This window comes from Mobula birostris, chromosome 3 (assembly GCF_030028105.1).
Source record: "Mobula birostris isolate sMobBir1 chromosome 3, sMobBir1.hap1, whole genome shotgun sequence".
NCBI classification, from domain to species: domain Eukaryota; kingdom Metazoa; phylum Chordata; class Chondrichthyes; order Myliobatiformes; family Myliobatidae; genus Mobula; species Mobula birostris.
The window spans coordinates 140,496,312-140,511,393 of record NC_092372.1 but is presented as its reverse complement, the minus strand read 5'-3'; the positions used below and the strand labels follow the sequence as shown (position 1 = coordinate 140,511,393).

General features: G+C 43.0%; 1 protein-coding gene across 1 annotated transcript in view; it reads left to right on the top strand.

The window, feature by feature from the left end:
* Positions 1-15,082, top strand: part of LOC140195297 (scinderin-like) — a 138,030-nt gene that overhangs the window by 41,175 nt on the left and 81,773 nt on the right. Inside the window, 1 exon segment of the mRNA XM_072253389.1 lies at positions 5,604-5,753. Coding sequence (XP_072109490.1) covers positions 5,604-5,753 — 150 coding nt within the window.

The window sequence follows — 15,082 nt, the reverse complement described above, 5'->3', positions numbered from 1 at the left end:
ATTAACTTACAACCTAACAAATTAACTGTGCATTTTTGGAATAATTCCTCAAAATATCCGCGGTATCTCTTTGTCTGACCAACGTGCATTTGTTACATTGATAGCTAGGAGGGCCATTTTGTTGAAGTGGAAGGATACATCGGCTCCCACTTTGTCACAATGGTGCTCTCAAGTGATGCTATGTCTTAGTTTGGAGAAAATTAGAAGTCAAACCTTTGAACCTATGTTTGATTTTGAGAAAAGATGGGGTTCATTTGCTCATTATTATCATTTGAGTTAATTAATAGATTTCCTGCATGATCTAATTGTAAATTTTTGGTACATTTTTTTTCTTCCTGGCAGTTTGATGTTTATCTTTAGAAGCTTTTTGTATGACGCATGGCTCCGGGGTTGAACACCTAATGAGGTTTATTTTTCTCACTTTTTCTTGCTTAGTAGGGTTTTTTCCTCTTTTTTTTAATCACCAAAGCTTTTTCAATCTTTAATGTTTTTTTTTCTTGAGACATTGTAAGTGTTGCTTACTTCGATGTACTCTTGTTAATTTTGGATAATAATAATAAAAAGATTTGAAAAAAAAAGGATGTAATCTAGTGTCTAAGAGTCTTGGAAATTTTGGCACTCAGTGCCTACCATGCATTACCTTTGGAATTTTTTTCTTTGATCTTATTTTGAAACGTGAGTTATTCAACAAGTATCTTAGCACATGTAAATATCTGGATATTTAGCATGGATTTCTTGTTAAAACACAGTGACGCTGTTTCTGTTTATAAATTTGAACAATCCCATCTGAAAACCTGTACGTGCACGGAGAGTATCTAATACATATTAATAAGGTAGTCTGCCTTCCCGTCATTTGTATATACCAGTGTTTGGTTTGGAACAAAACGGAACCTGGGGCCAGTGTAACAAGATGCCATGCATGTCCATCATTGTGGTCGTGTGAAACACTCAGAATAAGGAAAAATCGCTTGCGGGCCGGGTAAGCATAGTATCTCAATATTTGCTCATGGGCCGGTCAAAATACTTTCGCAGGTCGGATCCGGCCAGTGGGCCATAGGTTGCCTACCCCTGGTGTAGACTATTTTCTAAATGAGAAGAAAGTTCCAAATTCAGAGGTGCAAAAGGACTTGAGACACTTCAGGAATACGTCAAGTTTAACTTTCAGGTTGAATCAGTGGTAAAGAAGGCAAATACAATGTTAACATCCCTTTTGAGAGGACTTGAGTACATATTGAAGCACAAAGGCTTTAGACCCCCACTCCTGGTTATCCTGTACAGTCCCTGGAAAATAAAACTGAATACCCCGGAGTAAGATTGCTGCATCAGAGGGACATCAAGGACAGCTATGTACTCTGCTTCACAGAAACATGCCAAAATCGCACTATTTTAGACACAGCACTGCAGCTCTATTGTTTCACAATTCTCTGCAAAGACAAGTCAGCTGAGTTTTTTAAAAATAGAGGATGTGGAGTATGCTCTATGATTAATTCATTATGGTGCACCAACGTGGCAATTCTGTCTCAGTCCTGTCACCCAACTTGGATCATTTAGCAATCAAATGTCATCCATTTTATCTGCCGAGGGAAGTTTTCACTGCCATCTTGGAAGCAGTGCACATTCCACCTCAGGCCAGCATCAGGCAGACTCTGGATTTGCTGGGCAGTGTTATCAGTAGGCACAAAAATGCACACCCTGATACCTTCCATGTCATTGTAGGAGATTTCAAACAGGACCTAGCACCAACATATCACCTGTGAAGTCAGAAGAACCAACACATTTGACTACTCTTATTGCACAGTAAGAACACTTACTATGCCATCCAAACATCTGTACTTTGGGAAGTTCAATCATCTGGCTGTACTTTTACTCCCAGTGTCTTGGCAGAGACTGAAGACCACCACATCAGTGGTGAGGCCCAAGAAGGTACGGTCATGGGAGGTGGAGGAACTCTTACAGGAATGCTTTGAGTCAGTGGACTAGACAATATTCAGGGAGTCATCTTCCAGTCTGAATAAATGTGCCACAGTTCTCAGCAACTTCATCACAACCTGTGCAGATGAGTGTGTGCCTTTGAGAGCATACCGGACCTTCCCAAACCAAAAGCTCTGGATGAACCAGGAGCTTCTTAGTCTGCTGAGGGCTAGCTCCGTGGCATTCAAGACCGGTGATCCAGAAATATACAAGAAGTCCAGCTACGCCGTACAGAAGGCTATTCGAAGGGTGAATAAACAATCCTGATTGAGGTTAGAGATGGAATCAGATGCATGTCGGGTCTGGCAGGGTTTGCAGGCTATCACTTCCTAAAAGGCAAAACTTAACATTGTGTAAGTATGCGATACTTCACTCCCAGATGAGCTCAAGGCCTTTTATGCCCACTTTGAAAGGTAGAATAAAACTACACCTGTGTGAGAACCAGCAGCATCTGAAGACCCTGTGATCTCTGTCTTGGAGGCCGATGTCAGATCATCTTTCGTGGGGTGAACCCTCACAAGGCATCAGGCTCTAATGGTGTACTTGGTAGGGCACTGAAAACCTGTGCCAACCAACTGGCAGGAGTGTTCAATGTCACCTTCAATCTGTCACTGCTGCAGTCGGAGGTTCCCATCTGCTTCGAAAGGGCAACAATCATTCCACTGTCCAAGAGGAGCAGGATGAGCTGCCTCAACAACTAGCATCCCGTGGCACTCTCAGCTACTGTGATGAAGAGTTTTGGGAGGTCGGTCATGGCTAGAATCAACTCCTGCCTTTGCAAGATCTTGGACCTGCTGCAGTTTGCCTGTCACCACAATAGGTCTACGGTGAATACAATCTCACTGGCTCTTCACTTGTCTTTGTGTCACCTGGACAATAACAGTACGTATGTCAGGTTGCTGTTTATTGATGACAGCTCAGCATTCAACACCATCGTACCTTCAGTTCTAATCAACAAGCTCCAAAACCCGGGCCTCTGTACCTCCCTTTGCAACTTGTTCCTTGACGTCCTCACCGTGAGATAACAGTCTGTGTGGATCAAAAATAACATCTCTTTACTAGCAATCAACACTGGCACGCCTCAAAGATATGTGCTTAGCTCACTGCTCTGCTCTCTATGTCCACGATTGTGCCGTCTCAAGGGCCATCTATAAATTTACTGCTGACACAACCATGGTTGGCACAATTTCAGATGGTGATGAGGTGGCATCCAGGAGAGAGAGAGATCAGCTGGTTGAGTGGTGTCACAGCCATAACCTTGCCCTCAACCAAGGAACTGAGTACAGCCATCAGGAAAGGAAGTCAAGGGAACACTTATCAATCCTCATCAAGGGGTCACATGTGTAAAGAGTGAGCAGTTTCAAATTCCTGGGTGTCAACATCTCTGAAGATCTATCCTGGGCCCAACATATTGATGTAATTACAAAGAAGGTGCAACAGCAGGTGCAACAGTTTCATTAGGACTTCGAGTATTGGTATGTCACCAAAGACACTCACAAATTTCTACAGATGTACAGTGGAGAGCATTCTAACTGGTTGCATCACCATGTGGGATGGAGGGGCCACTGCACAGGACTGGAATAAGCTGCAGAAAGTTGTAAACTCTGTCAGCTTCATTGTGGGCACCAACCTCCCCAGCATCTAGGACATCTTCAAAAGGTGACGCCTCAAAAAGGCAGCAACCATCATTAAGGACCCTCAATCACCCAGAACGTGCCCTTTTCTCATTGCTAACATCAAGGAAGAAGTACAGGAGCCTGAAGACAAACATCCAACATTTCTCAGGAACAGCTTCTTCCCTCTGCCATGAGATTTCTGAATGGACAATGAACCTGTGAATACTACCTCAGTATGTTTTTTCCTCTCTTTTTGCGTAGCTACTGAATTACTTTTTTCATATATACCAATTGCAATTTAGAATTTTTATTGCTATGTATTGCATAGTTCTGCTGCTGCAATTAAACTTGGTTCTGATTCTGTAAGCCAGGATGTAATGCTGAGGCTTTATATGGTGTAGGTCAGACGGCTTTCAGAATGTTGTTAGCAATTTTGGACACCATCTCTATGTCCCTGAAGAGGATCCAGGGGAGGTCCACGAGAATGATTCCAGAACATGAGAGAATGTCTCTGGGCCTGTATTTGATAGAGTTCAGAAGGATGAGGGGGAATCTCCCTGAAACCTACCAGATGCTGAAAGGCCTGAATAGAGGATGTGGAGAGGATGTTTCCATTAGTAGGAGATTGTAGGATCTGAGGGCACAGGCTCAAATTAAAGGGGTGTTGCTTTAAAACTGAGATGAGGAAGAATTTCTTCAGCCAGAGAGTGGTGAACCTGTAGAATGTATTGTCACAGACAACTGAAAAAGCCCAGTCACTGGGTTTATTTAAGGGCGAGGTCCTTGACTGGTAAGGGTGAAGGGGCTTTGGTTAATGCAGGAGAATTCTGATGAGAAACAACAGACTTGATAGGCCCAATGGCTTAATTTTGCTCCTATATTTTATGGATTATTATGGACAATAGTGGTCATTTTTCCAGCAGCTACCGTGCTATCTTTGTCAACAGGCTTGGTGACAATTTCAGGGTTGATTCTTTGTGAGTGGCGTGCTGCAATTTCAGAGGGTTGTAGGTTAGTTGAGTGACTCACTCAGTGAACCTGTTAACTTTGAGTGAAGTGTGCAATTATTTCATCCTCTCAGAGAAATTTCCTTAGTTCCACTCACTGTCTTCCTCCACCTTCTCCATTACCTTGACTAACTTCCTTATTTCTGTGACAGGAAAGGTAGCCTTTCTCCTCAAATCTGAAAGGTAGCCACTTCTCCTCAAATGCTGCCAGACTTGCTGAGTTTCCCAGCATTTTCTGTTTCTATTTCAGATTTCCAGCATCTATAAATTAGTTTTCGTTGGGTGTTGGATTTGTTCATTGCAAACAAGCACTGCATCAGTCAAAAGTTAAGCAGCAGATTATCAGAATGTAAACCAATGGATTGGCCCAGCTCACCACCCAACCACTCCACACTCAAATTAAGACCATTCTGTTGGGATTAGGGACAAAACCTGAAATATCTCTGCTTCCTTCAAACCTGTCCAATGTGGAGCTCACCTTCAGTTTGCTAACATGCTGGTCTGTTTGGGCTAACAATGGAGGAAGCAGGGATAAGGTAGATGGGAGGATCTCCTCCTGCCTTTGATCCTCAGCAGCTATCTACGGTAGACTTGTGCTTGCCTTGCTTGGAAACCATGGAAATGTGAAAAACCACATAAAGCAGGTGAACAACTGAGGAAGCAGGCATCTGCCACGTTTTTCTGTTTGCAATGCTGGTGACCTGAGTGAGTTCCAAGTAATATAGGGAAAAAAATAAACTGTTGCCACACAAATGAATATGGAATAGCTGTTCAGTGAACTTCAAGAATTCTTTTTTTGGTTAGGGATAAGCCATTGTAACAATTCTTAAAGTAGGATCTATTTTGCAAGCAATGTGCATCAATATAATAATATTGTATTTCTTTTTATATTCCTGCATTACCAGTCCAGTGACTTAATCATAAGGCCTTCGTACCAGTACAGTTCGAACTTCTGAGGTCACAGTTATGACAAAATTTGATTTTAATATGTTTACTTTATGCTCAACAGGTTATTTATCAATGGTGTGGCTCAAAGTGCAACAGGTTTGAACGTCTAAAAGCTGCCCAGGTTGCCGCAAGCATTCGAGACAATGAAAGAAATGGCAGAGCACAACTTATTGTTGTTGAAGAGGATCAGGAGCCAAAAGATCTCATCAAGGTAAGAGGTTTATTGGAGATTACGTTTTTACCAGAATTAACCTCTAAATATGATATTGCACCATCAGGCCCACTATGTCCTTGTTCTGCTCTTGACTTCAAATGCCTAATTACTCCCATTCCTCTTGTGACCACAACATGATGTAGAAACAGTGTCAATGGATACCAGCTCTGAGCTGCCAAATGCAAGGAACTGAATTTATTTTTAAAGAAGATTCTGTAAAGAAGAAACAAAATACACAGATAAAGTTTTCTCAATGTTAAAACCATATGATATAAAGCAATCTAGTAGGAATTGCCTGGTGAAATGTAATGCTGAGAAGGAAGGAACTAGTTTCTGGTGAGTAGTGTTGCTGCTGAGTTCCTCATTACCCCACACTTACCAGGTCTTGAACAACTGAACTTGTTGACCAGAAGAAAATAATAGATACAAAAAAATGAGGGAAATAGTGATGATGTCCAGGAGCACAAATGAATTACCAGGGAGTAGGTTTTGGCAGACTTGAAGCACACCAAGGTGGATAAATCCCAGGGTCAGACCGAGTGCATCCTCAGGCCTGTGAGAAGCTGATAAAGAAAATGTGGAAGGCCTTACAGAGATATTTGCCTTACCTTTAGTCACAGGCAAAGTTCCAGAAGATTGGAGGGTGGCTAATGTTGTATCTTAATTTAAGAAGGGCAGCAAAGCTAAGCCAGGCTACTGCAAGCCACTGAGTCTGACATCAGTGCTGGGTAAGTTACTGGAAGGGATACTGAGGGTAGGATTAATCATCATTTTGATAGGTAAGGCCTAAATAGAAATAGTCAGCACTACTCTATCCGTAGGAAATCATGTCTGACAACTCTCTTGGAGCTCTTCGAGGAGGTAACTAAAAGGGTAGATAAGTGGATGTTGTCGATATGGATTTAGCAAGGCATTTGAGAAAGAACCTTAATTTGAGAAAGAAGTTAGTCTGGAAGGTTACAAACAAGAGAAAATCTGCAGATCCTGGAAATCTGAGCAACACACACAAAATGCAGGAGGAACTCAACAGGCCAGGCAGCTTCTAGAAAAAGTGTACAATCAACATTTTGGGCCGAAGCATCAACTGTACTTTTTTCCTAGGTGCTGCCTGGCCTGCTGAGCTCCTCCAGAATTTTGTCTGTGTTAGTCTGGAAGGTTAGTTCTCTTGGGATCCAGGGAGAGATGGCTAATTGGATACAGAATTGGTTGTATGGTTGAAGGTTGTTTCTCAGACTGACGCCTATGACTGGTGGTCTGCCATGGAGGTCAGTGCTGAGACCTTTGTTGTTTGTTACTAATGTAAAAAAAAGTTGGATATGAATTTGTGGATGATAATAAAACTGATAGTACCATAACTAATCAAGAAGACTATCAAAAATTATAGGAGGATCCTGATTAGCTGGGAAAGTGGGCTGATGATTGACAATATTATTACCAATAACTTCAAATTCTTCATAGTCCCTAACTTGTTGAAGTAGTGAAATCGTTTCATTTTCACTCATGGCTATTTCTGGTATCTCCAGGCCTGAATGCTTAAAACCACAGTGAACAATACAGGTCTGAATAGTCTTACCGCTTATTTCTCGCCAACCATCAGTGACAACAAAAATCATTGCTTTTTGTACCCAAGCACACACATCTGATGCTATTTTAAAACTGTTTGTTCTAAGCTCAGTGAAACATCTAGCAGCCACACAACAGCATGCAACTGAAACTAGTTAGAACTGAGCTGTGGTGAGCTGTGTTTACAGCTCTATGAAGTTTCTAGCTGTCACATGCAAGCTGTGATGCATCCAGATAGGATGTTTCCTGTGGCTTATCAATAAATATTGGTGAGGATCAAAGGGACATGCTAAATTTCTGTCCCTAAAAGGTACAGGCACCAGTGGGCTTTTCTCATAGTGGAGTCAATGTGGTTGGACCAGGATAGGTTATAGGCAATAGGTGCAGGAGTAGGCCATTCAGCCCTTCGAGCCAGCACCACCATTCACTGTGATCATGGCTGATCATCCACAATCACTACCCTTTTCCTGCCTTCTCCCCATAACCCTTGACTCCGCTATCTTTAAGAGCTCTATCTAACTTTTTCTTGAAAGAATCCAGAGAATTGGCCTCTACTGCCTTCTGAGGCAGAGCATTCCACAGAACCACAACCCTCTGTGTGAAAAAGTTTTTCCTCAACTCCGTTCTAAATGGTCCACCCCTTATTCTTAAACTGTGGTCTCTGATTCTGGACTCCCCCAACATCGGGAAAATGTTTCCTGCCCCTAGTATGTCCAATCCCTTAATAATCTTATATGTTTCAATCAGATACCCTCTCATCCTTCTAAATTCTAGTCTATACAAGCCCAGTTGCTCCAATCTTTCAACATATGACAGTCCCGCCATTCCGGGAATTAACCTCGTGAACCTTATCTGCACTCCCTCAATAGCTAGAATGTCCTTCCTCAAATTTGGAGACCAAAACTGCACACAATACTCCAGGTGTGGTCTCACCAGGGGCCTGTACAACTGCAGAAGGACCTCTTTGCTCCTGTACTCAACTCCCCTTGTTATGAAGGCCAACATGCCATTAGCTTTCTTCACTGCCTGTTGTATCTGTATGCTTACTTTCAGTGACTGATGAACAGGGACACCTAGATCTCGTTGTACTTCCCCTTTTCTTAACTTGACACCATTCAGATAGTAATCTGCCTTCCTGTTCTTGCCACCAAAGTGGATAACCTCACATTTATCTGCATTAAACTGCATCTGCCCACTCACCCAACCTGTTCAAGTCACCCTGCATTCTCATACCATCCTCCTCACATTTCACACTGCCACCCAGCTTTGTGTCATCGGCAAATTTGCTAATTTATTGGTGATGGTCACTTGTAGGAACATGAAGATCTCAACCCTCTCAATTGCAGCACCGTTGATGTAAGCGAGAGTGTGTCCACTATCCCCTTCCTGATGTCAATAACCAGTTCTTTTGTTTTGCTAACATTGAAGGTAAGGCCATTGTCACTAGGCTTTCTATCTCCTTCCTATACACTGACTCATTATTTGAGATACAGGCCACTGGGGTAGTATCATTTGAGAGCCTATCGATGGACTGGCCACACAGTTGTGAGTGTGTATGGAATAGAGTACAGACTGAGATGCGATCTTGTTGGGCACCATGCAGAGGATAATCATGGTGGAGGTGTAAAAACAGTAAGATAAGCAGCCTGTTTTTCAGTCTATTGCTCAATGAGTCAAGGATCCACTTGCAAAGAGAGATATTGACTCCCATGTCTCAGAGTTTGGAAATAGGTTTGTTTGGAATTCTGGTACCGAAGCTGGAGCTGGAATCAATAAGCAATAGTCTGAAGTGTCCATACTGTCCGATGTGAGTGTAGGGCCAGGAGATGGCATTTGCTGTAGACTTGTTTCATTGGTAGCTGAACCAGATGTTTCCCATGGGTTCACTCTACGGAAGACTGATCTTAACATCTGCAATGGTGACTGAGTTTATGTGAATGGGAGGCTGTCAGGATGGGTGTGAACTTTCAAATCCCCTTCTGTCCAAAGGGTTAAGGCTCATCAGGGAGGGATGTGCTTTTCCCAGTGATAATGTCCAACTTCATCTGGAAGCTACTAATAGTGTCTAACCTGGGAATGGGCTGGGTTAATCAGACTGAAACTATTTGTGTGTCCAGCAGAAGTGTTAAAAAGCATACAAGCACAACAAAGTAACTTAACCCTAATTTATTATTATAAAATAGAAAACACAAATAAACCGCACAACATATTACATGGCTAATCACAAATATTTCAGGACTCATAATTCTTAGTCACCACTTGATTGTAGCTTTGTCAGGGGAACTCCAAGTTCCTAATCACTTGTGAAACCAACTCTGGGTCCAGGCACCAATCACAATTTCCACTCTTGGTGAAGTCCAGCGAAACCAGGGAATGCAGCTCAATATATTTACACACTACACACAGCAGAGAGACCCAGAAACAGATAAACACTTGGATCTTTTGTTCTCATGTCATTAACTCAGTCTGGTTTCTTTCATTCAAACAACATGTGTTTATTAACACAGTGTTCAGCATATAGTGATAAACCAATTAGACCACTTTATTGGTCACTCTTCATCAATTAGTCCACCATTGTTTTGGAAACAAGATTCCTCACTAACCGCAGAACATTAATGCTACATATGCCCTGAACCCAAAAAAGAATCCAGCAAGTCCACTTGACAGATACTTACATTTTAATGGTACCTGAAGCTAAGAAAGAATCCAGCTGTTTACATAGAAACATAGAAAATAGGTGCAAGAGTAGGCCATTTGGCCCTTCGAGCCTGCACCGCCATTCAGTATGATCATGGCTGATCATCCAAGTCAGAACCCTGTACCTGCCTTCTCTCCATACCCCCTGATCCCTTTAGCCACAGGGGCCATATCTAACTCTCTCTTAAATATAGCCAATGAACTGGCCTCAACTGTATCCTGTGGCAGAGAATTCCACAGATTCACAACTCTCTGTGGGAAGAAGTATTTCCTCATTTTGGTCCTAAAAAGCTTCTCCTTTATCCTCAAACTGTGGCCCCTCGTTCTGGACTTCTCCAACATCGGGAACAATCTTCCTACATCTAGACTGTCCAATCCCTTCAGAATTTTATAGATTTCAATAAGATCCCCCCTCAATCTTCTAAATTCCAGCGAGTATAAGCCTAGTCGATCCAGTCTTTCTTCATATGAAAGTCCTGCCATCCCAGGAATCAATCTGTTGAAACTTCTTTGTATTCCTGCTATGGCAAGAATGTCTTTCCTCAGATTAGTGGACCAAAACTGCACACAATACTCCAGGTGTGGTCTCACCAAGGCCTTGTACAACTGCAGTAGTACCTCCCTGCTCCTGTACTCGAATCCTCTTGCTATGAATGCCAGCATACCATTCGCCTTTTTCACCACCTGCTGTACCTGCATGCCCACTTTCAATGACTGGTGTACAATGACACCCAGGTCTCGTTGCACCTTCCCTTTTCCTAATTGGCCACCATTCAGATAATAATCTGTTTTCCTGTTCTTGCCACCAAAGTGGATAACCTCACATTTATCCACATTAAATTGCATCTGCCATGAATTTGCCTACTCACCTAACCTATCCAAGTCGCCCTGCATCCTCCTCACAGCTAACACTGCCGCCCAGCTTCGTGTCATCCGCAAACTTGGAGATGCTGCATTTAATTCCCTCGTCTAAGTCATTAATATATATTGTAAACAACTGAGGTCCCAGCACTGAGCCTTGTAGTACCTCACTAGTCACTGCCTGCCATTCTGAAAAGGTCCCTTTTATTCCCACTCTTTGCTTCCTGTCTGCCAACCAATTCTCTATCCACATCAATACCTTACCCCCAATACCGTGTGCTTTAAGTTTGCACACTAATCTCCTGTGTGGAACCTTGTCAAAAGCCTTTTGAAAGTCCAAATATACCACAACCACTGGTTCTCCCTTATCCACTCTACTAGTTACATCCTCAAAAAATTCTATGAGATTCGTCAGACATGATTTTCCTTTCACAAATCCATGCTGACTTTGTCCAATGATTTCACCGCTTTCCAAATGTGCTGTTATCACATCTTTGATAACTGACTCTAGCATTTTCCCCACCACCGATGTCAGGCTTACCGGTCTATAATTCCCTGGTTTCTCTCTCCCTCCTTTTTTAAAAAGCGGGGTTACATTAGCCACCCTCCAATCCTCAGGAACTAATCCAGAACCTAAAGAGTTTTGAAAAATTATCACTAATGCCTCCACTATTTCTTGGGCTACTTCCTTAAGCACTCTGGGATGCAGACCATCTGGCCCTGGGGATTTATCTGCCTTTAATCCCTTCAATTTACTTAACACCACTTCCGTACTAACATGTATTTCCCTCAGTTCCTCCATCTCACTGGACCCTCAGTCCCCTACTATTTCCGGAAGATTATTTATGTCCTCCTTAATGAAGACAGAACCAAAGTAATTATTCAATTGGTCTGCCATGTCCTTGTTCCCCATGATCAATTCACATGTTTCTGAATGTAAGGGACCTACATTTGTCTTAACCAATCTTTTTCTTTTCCCATATCTATAAAAGCTTTTACAGTCAATTTTTATGTTCCTTGCCAGCTTTCTCTCATAATCTTTTTCCCTTTCCTAATTAAGCCCTTTGTCCTCCTCTGCTGAACTCTGAATTCCTCCCAGTCCTCAGGTGTGCCGCTTTTTCTGGCTAATTTGTATGTTTCTTCTTTGGAATTGATACTATCCCTAATTTCCCTTGTCAGCCATGGGTGCACTACCTTCCCTGATTTATTCTTTTGCCAAACTGGGATGAACAATTGTTGTAGTTCATCCATGTGATCTTTAAATGCTTGCCATTGCATATCCACCGTCAACCCTTTAATTATCATTTGCCAGTCTATCTTAGCTAATTCACGTCTCATACCTTCAAAGTTACCCTTCTTTAAGTTCAGAACCTTTGTTACTGAATTAACTATATCACTCTCCATTTTAATGAAGAATTCCACCATATTATAGTCACTCTTACCCAAGGGGCCTCGCACGACAAGATTGCTAACTAACCCTTCCTCATTGCTCAATACCCAGTCTAGAATGGCCTGCTCTCTAGTTGGTTCCTCGACATGTTGGTTCAGAAAACTATCCCGCATACATTCCAAGAAATCCTCTTCCTCAGCACCGTTACCAATTTGGTTCACCCAATCTACATGTAGATTGAAGTCACCCATTATAACTGCTGTTCCTTTATTGCACGCATTTCTAATTTCCTGTTTAATGCCATCTCCAATCTCACTACTACTGTTAGGTGGCCTGTACACAACTCCCACCAGCGTTTTCTGCTCCTTATCCTCCCGGCTAATGTCCTTCCTTTCTATTGCGTTAATCTCCTCTCTAACCAGCAATGCTACCCCACCTCCTTTACTTTCATGTCTATCCCTCCTGAATATTGAACATCCCTGGATGTTGAGCTCCCATCCTTGGTCACCCTGGAGCCATGTCTCTGTGATCCCAAATATATCATATTCATTAATAACTATCTTTACATTCAATTCATCCACCTTGTTACGAATGCTCCTTGCATTGGCACACAAAGCCTTCAGGCGCGCTTTTACAACATTCTTAGCCCTTATACAATTATGTTGAAAAGTGGCCCTTTTTGATTTTTGCCCTGGATTTGCCGGCCTGCCACTTTTACTTTTCACCTTACTACTTTTTGCTTCTACCTTCATTTTACAACCCTCTGTCTCCCTGCACTTGTTTCCAGCCCCCTGCCACATTAGTTTAAATCCTCCTGAACAACAGTAGCAAACGCTCCCCCCTAGGAAATTGGTTCCAGTCCAGCCCAGGTGCAGACCATCCTGTTTGTACCAGTCCCATTTCCTCCAGAACTGGTTCCAATGCCCCAGAAATTTGAATCCCTCCCCCTTGCACCATTTTTCAAGCCACGTATTCATCTGATATATCCTCCTATTTCTACTCTGACTAGCACGTGGCACTGGTAGGAATCCAGAGATTATTACCTTTGTGGTCCTTCCTAACTCCCTAAATTCACCTTGTAGGACTTCATCCCGTTTTTTACCCATATCGTTGGTACCTATGTGCACCACAACCACTGGCTGTTCACCCTCCCACTCCAGAATGTCCTGCAGCCGCTCAGAGACATCCTTGACCCTTACACCAGGGAGGCAACATACCGTCCTGGAGTCTCGTTTGCGGTCGCAGAAACGCCTGTCTATTCCCCTTACAATCGAATCCCCTATCACTATAGACCTCCCACTCCTTTTCCTTCCCTCCTGTGCTGCAGAGCCACCCATGGTGCCATGAACTGAGCTGCTGCTGCCTTCCCCTGATGAGACATCTCCCCCAACAGTATCCAAAACAGTATATCTATTTCGGAGGGAGATGACCTCAGGGGACTCCTGCACTACCTGCCTACTGCTACGCTGTTTAGTGGCCACCCATTCCCTTTCTGCCTCTGTAGCCTTTACCTGCGGTGTGGCCAACTCACTGAATGTGCTGTTCACGACTTTCTCAGCATCGCGGATGCTCCAGTATGAATCCAGTCACAGCTCCAGCCGCTGAATGTGGTCTGTCAGAAGCTGCAGCTGGACACATTTCCTGCACACACAGTCGTCAGGGACACTGGAAATATCCCTGATTTCCCACGTGCTGCAGGATGAACAAACCATGGGGCCAATCTCAGCTGTCATGACCTACCCAGTACGCTATAGACTCACCACCTTCCTTGCTTCAAATAAAATACTGCTGCAAACCGTTCTCCTTTTAAAGGAACTTACCCAGCCTTACCTCACTTGGAGTGAAGCTCGTCCTCAGCCTCTGCTCGCTGGAGCCTCTTGAGACAAAGCCTTCCTACTCTGTCTCCCTCTACTCCGTCGCCTGCTACAACGTCGCCCGCTCCGTCAAACTGCTCTCTTCTAAATACTCCTGCTGCCTCACGGACCGACTTACACGCGCTTGCACAGTCCTGTCCCGATCAACCGCCAAGAAAAATGGCCGACTTCCACAAACTGCTCTCTTTTAGATACTCCCACTGCCTCATGGACCGACTTACATGTGCTTGCACAGTCCTGTCCCAATCAAACCGCCGAGAAAAATGGCCAACAGACATTAGATATTAACAAACCTACATTGTTTACCTTGTACAATGCTCTACAAGCATTACTCAACAACAGGCATACTGACCGATGTGTTAAGGGTTCTGAAAGAGTTTAATTGTCATTTTACCCTCTAGTCATTCATACAACATTTTACAAAATTTAATACAACACAAAACACTGCCATAACTAACAGCTGTTCTGGACTTAATTTTGGACTAGTGTTGTCCCTTGACATCCCTGATGTTGTATCTTGATTTCTTGTGCAGGTCTGTGACACCTCATTTGAATGCTGCAGATCTGGACTTTAGTAGTGAGCAGAACTTCTAGTTCATCCATAGTTTCTGGTTTAGGAACACTTGGGTTGTCCTAGCTTGTAAATAGTCCTTAAAACTCTTGCTGATAAAGTGCATGACAGTGGTGACATACTCACCCAGGCTGCCTGTTGAACATAAACCAGTTTACCGACTCAATGTAGTCATATAGCCCTCCTCTGTTTCCTCAGAATAATACTGTATAACTTACTGTTTGTAGACAGAAAAAAGTAGCACAGTCTGGTGATCTGATTTACCATATTATGGGTTGGAGGCATTTTTGATGGTTGTGTAGCAATGATCAAGGATGTTTGGGCCCCTGGTGGTAGTATTTTGGTAATATATTCTTGAAGTTGACCCGGT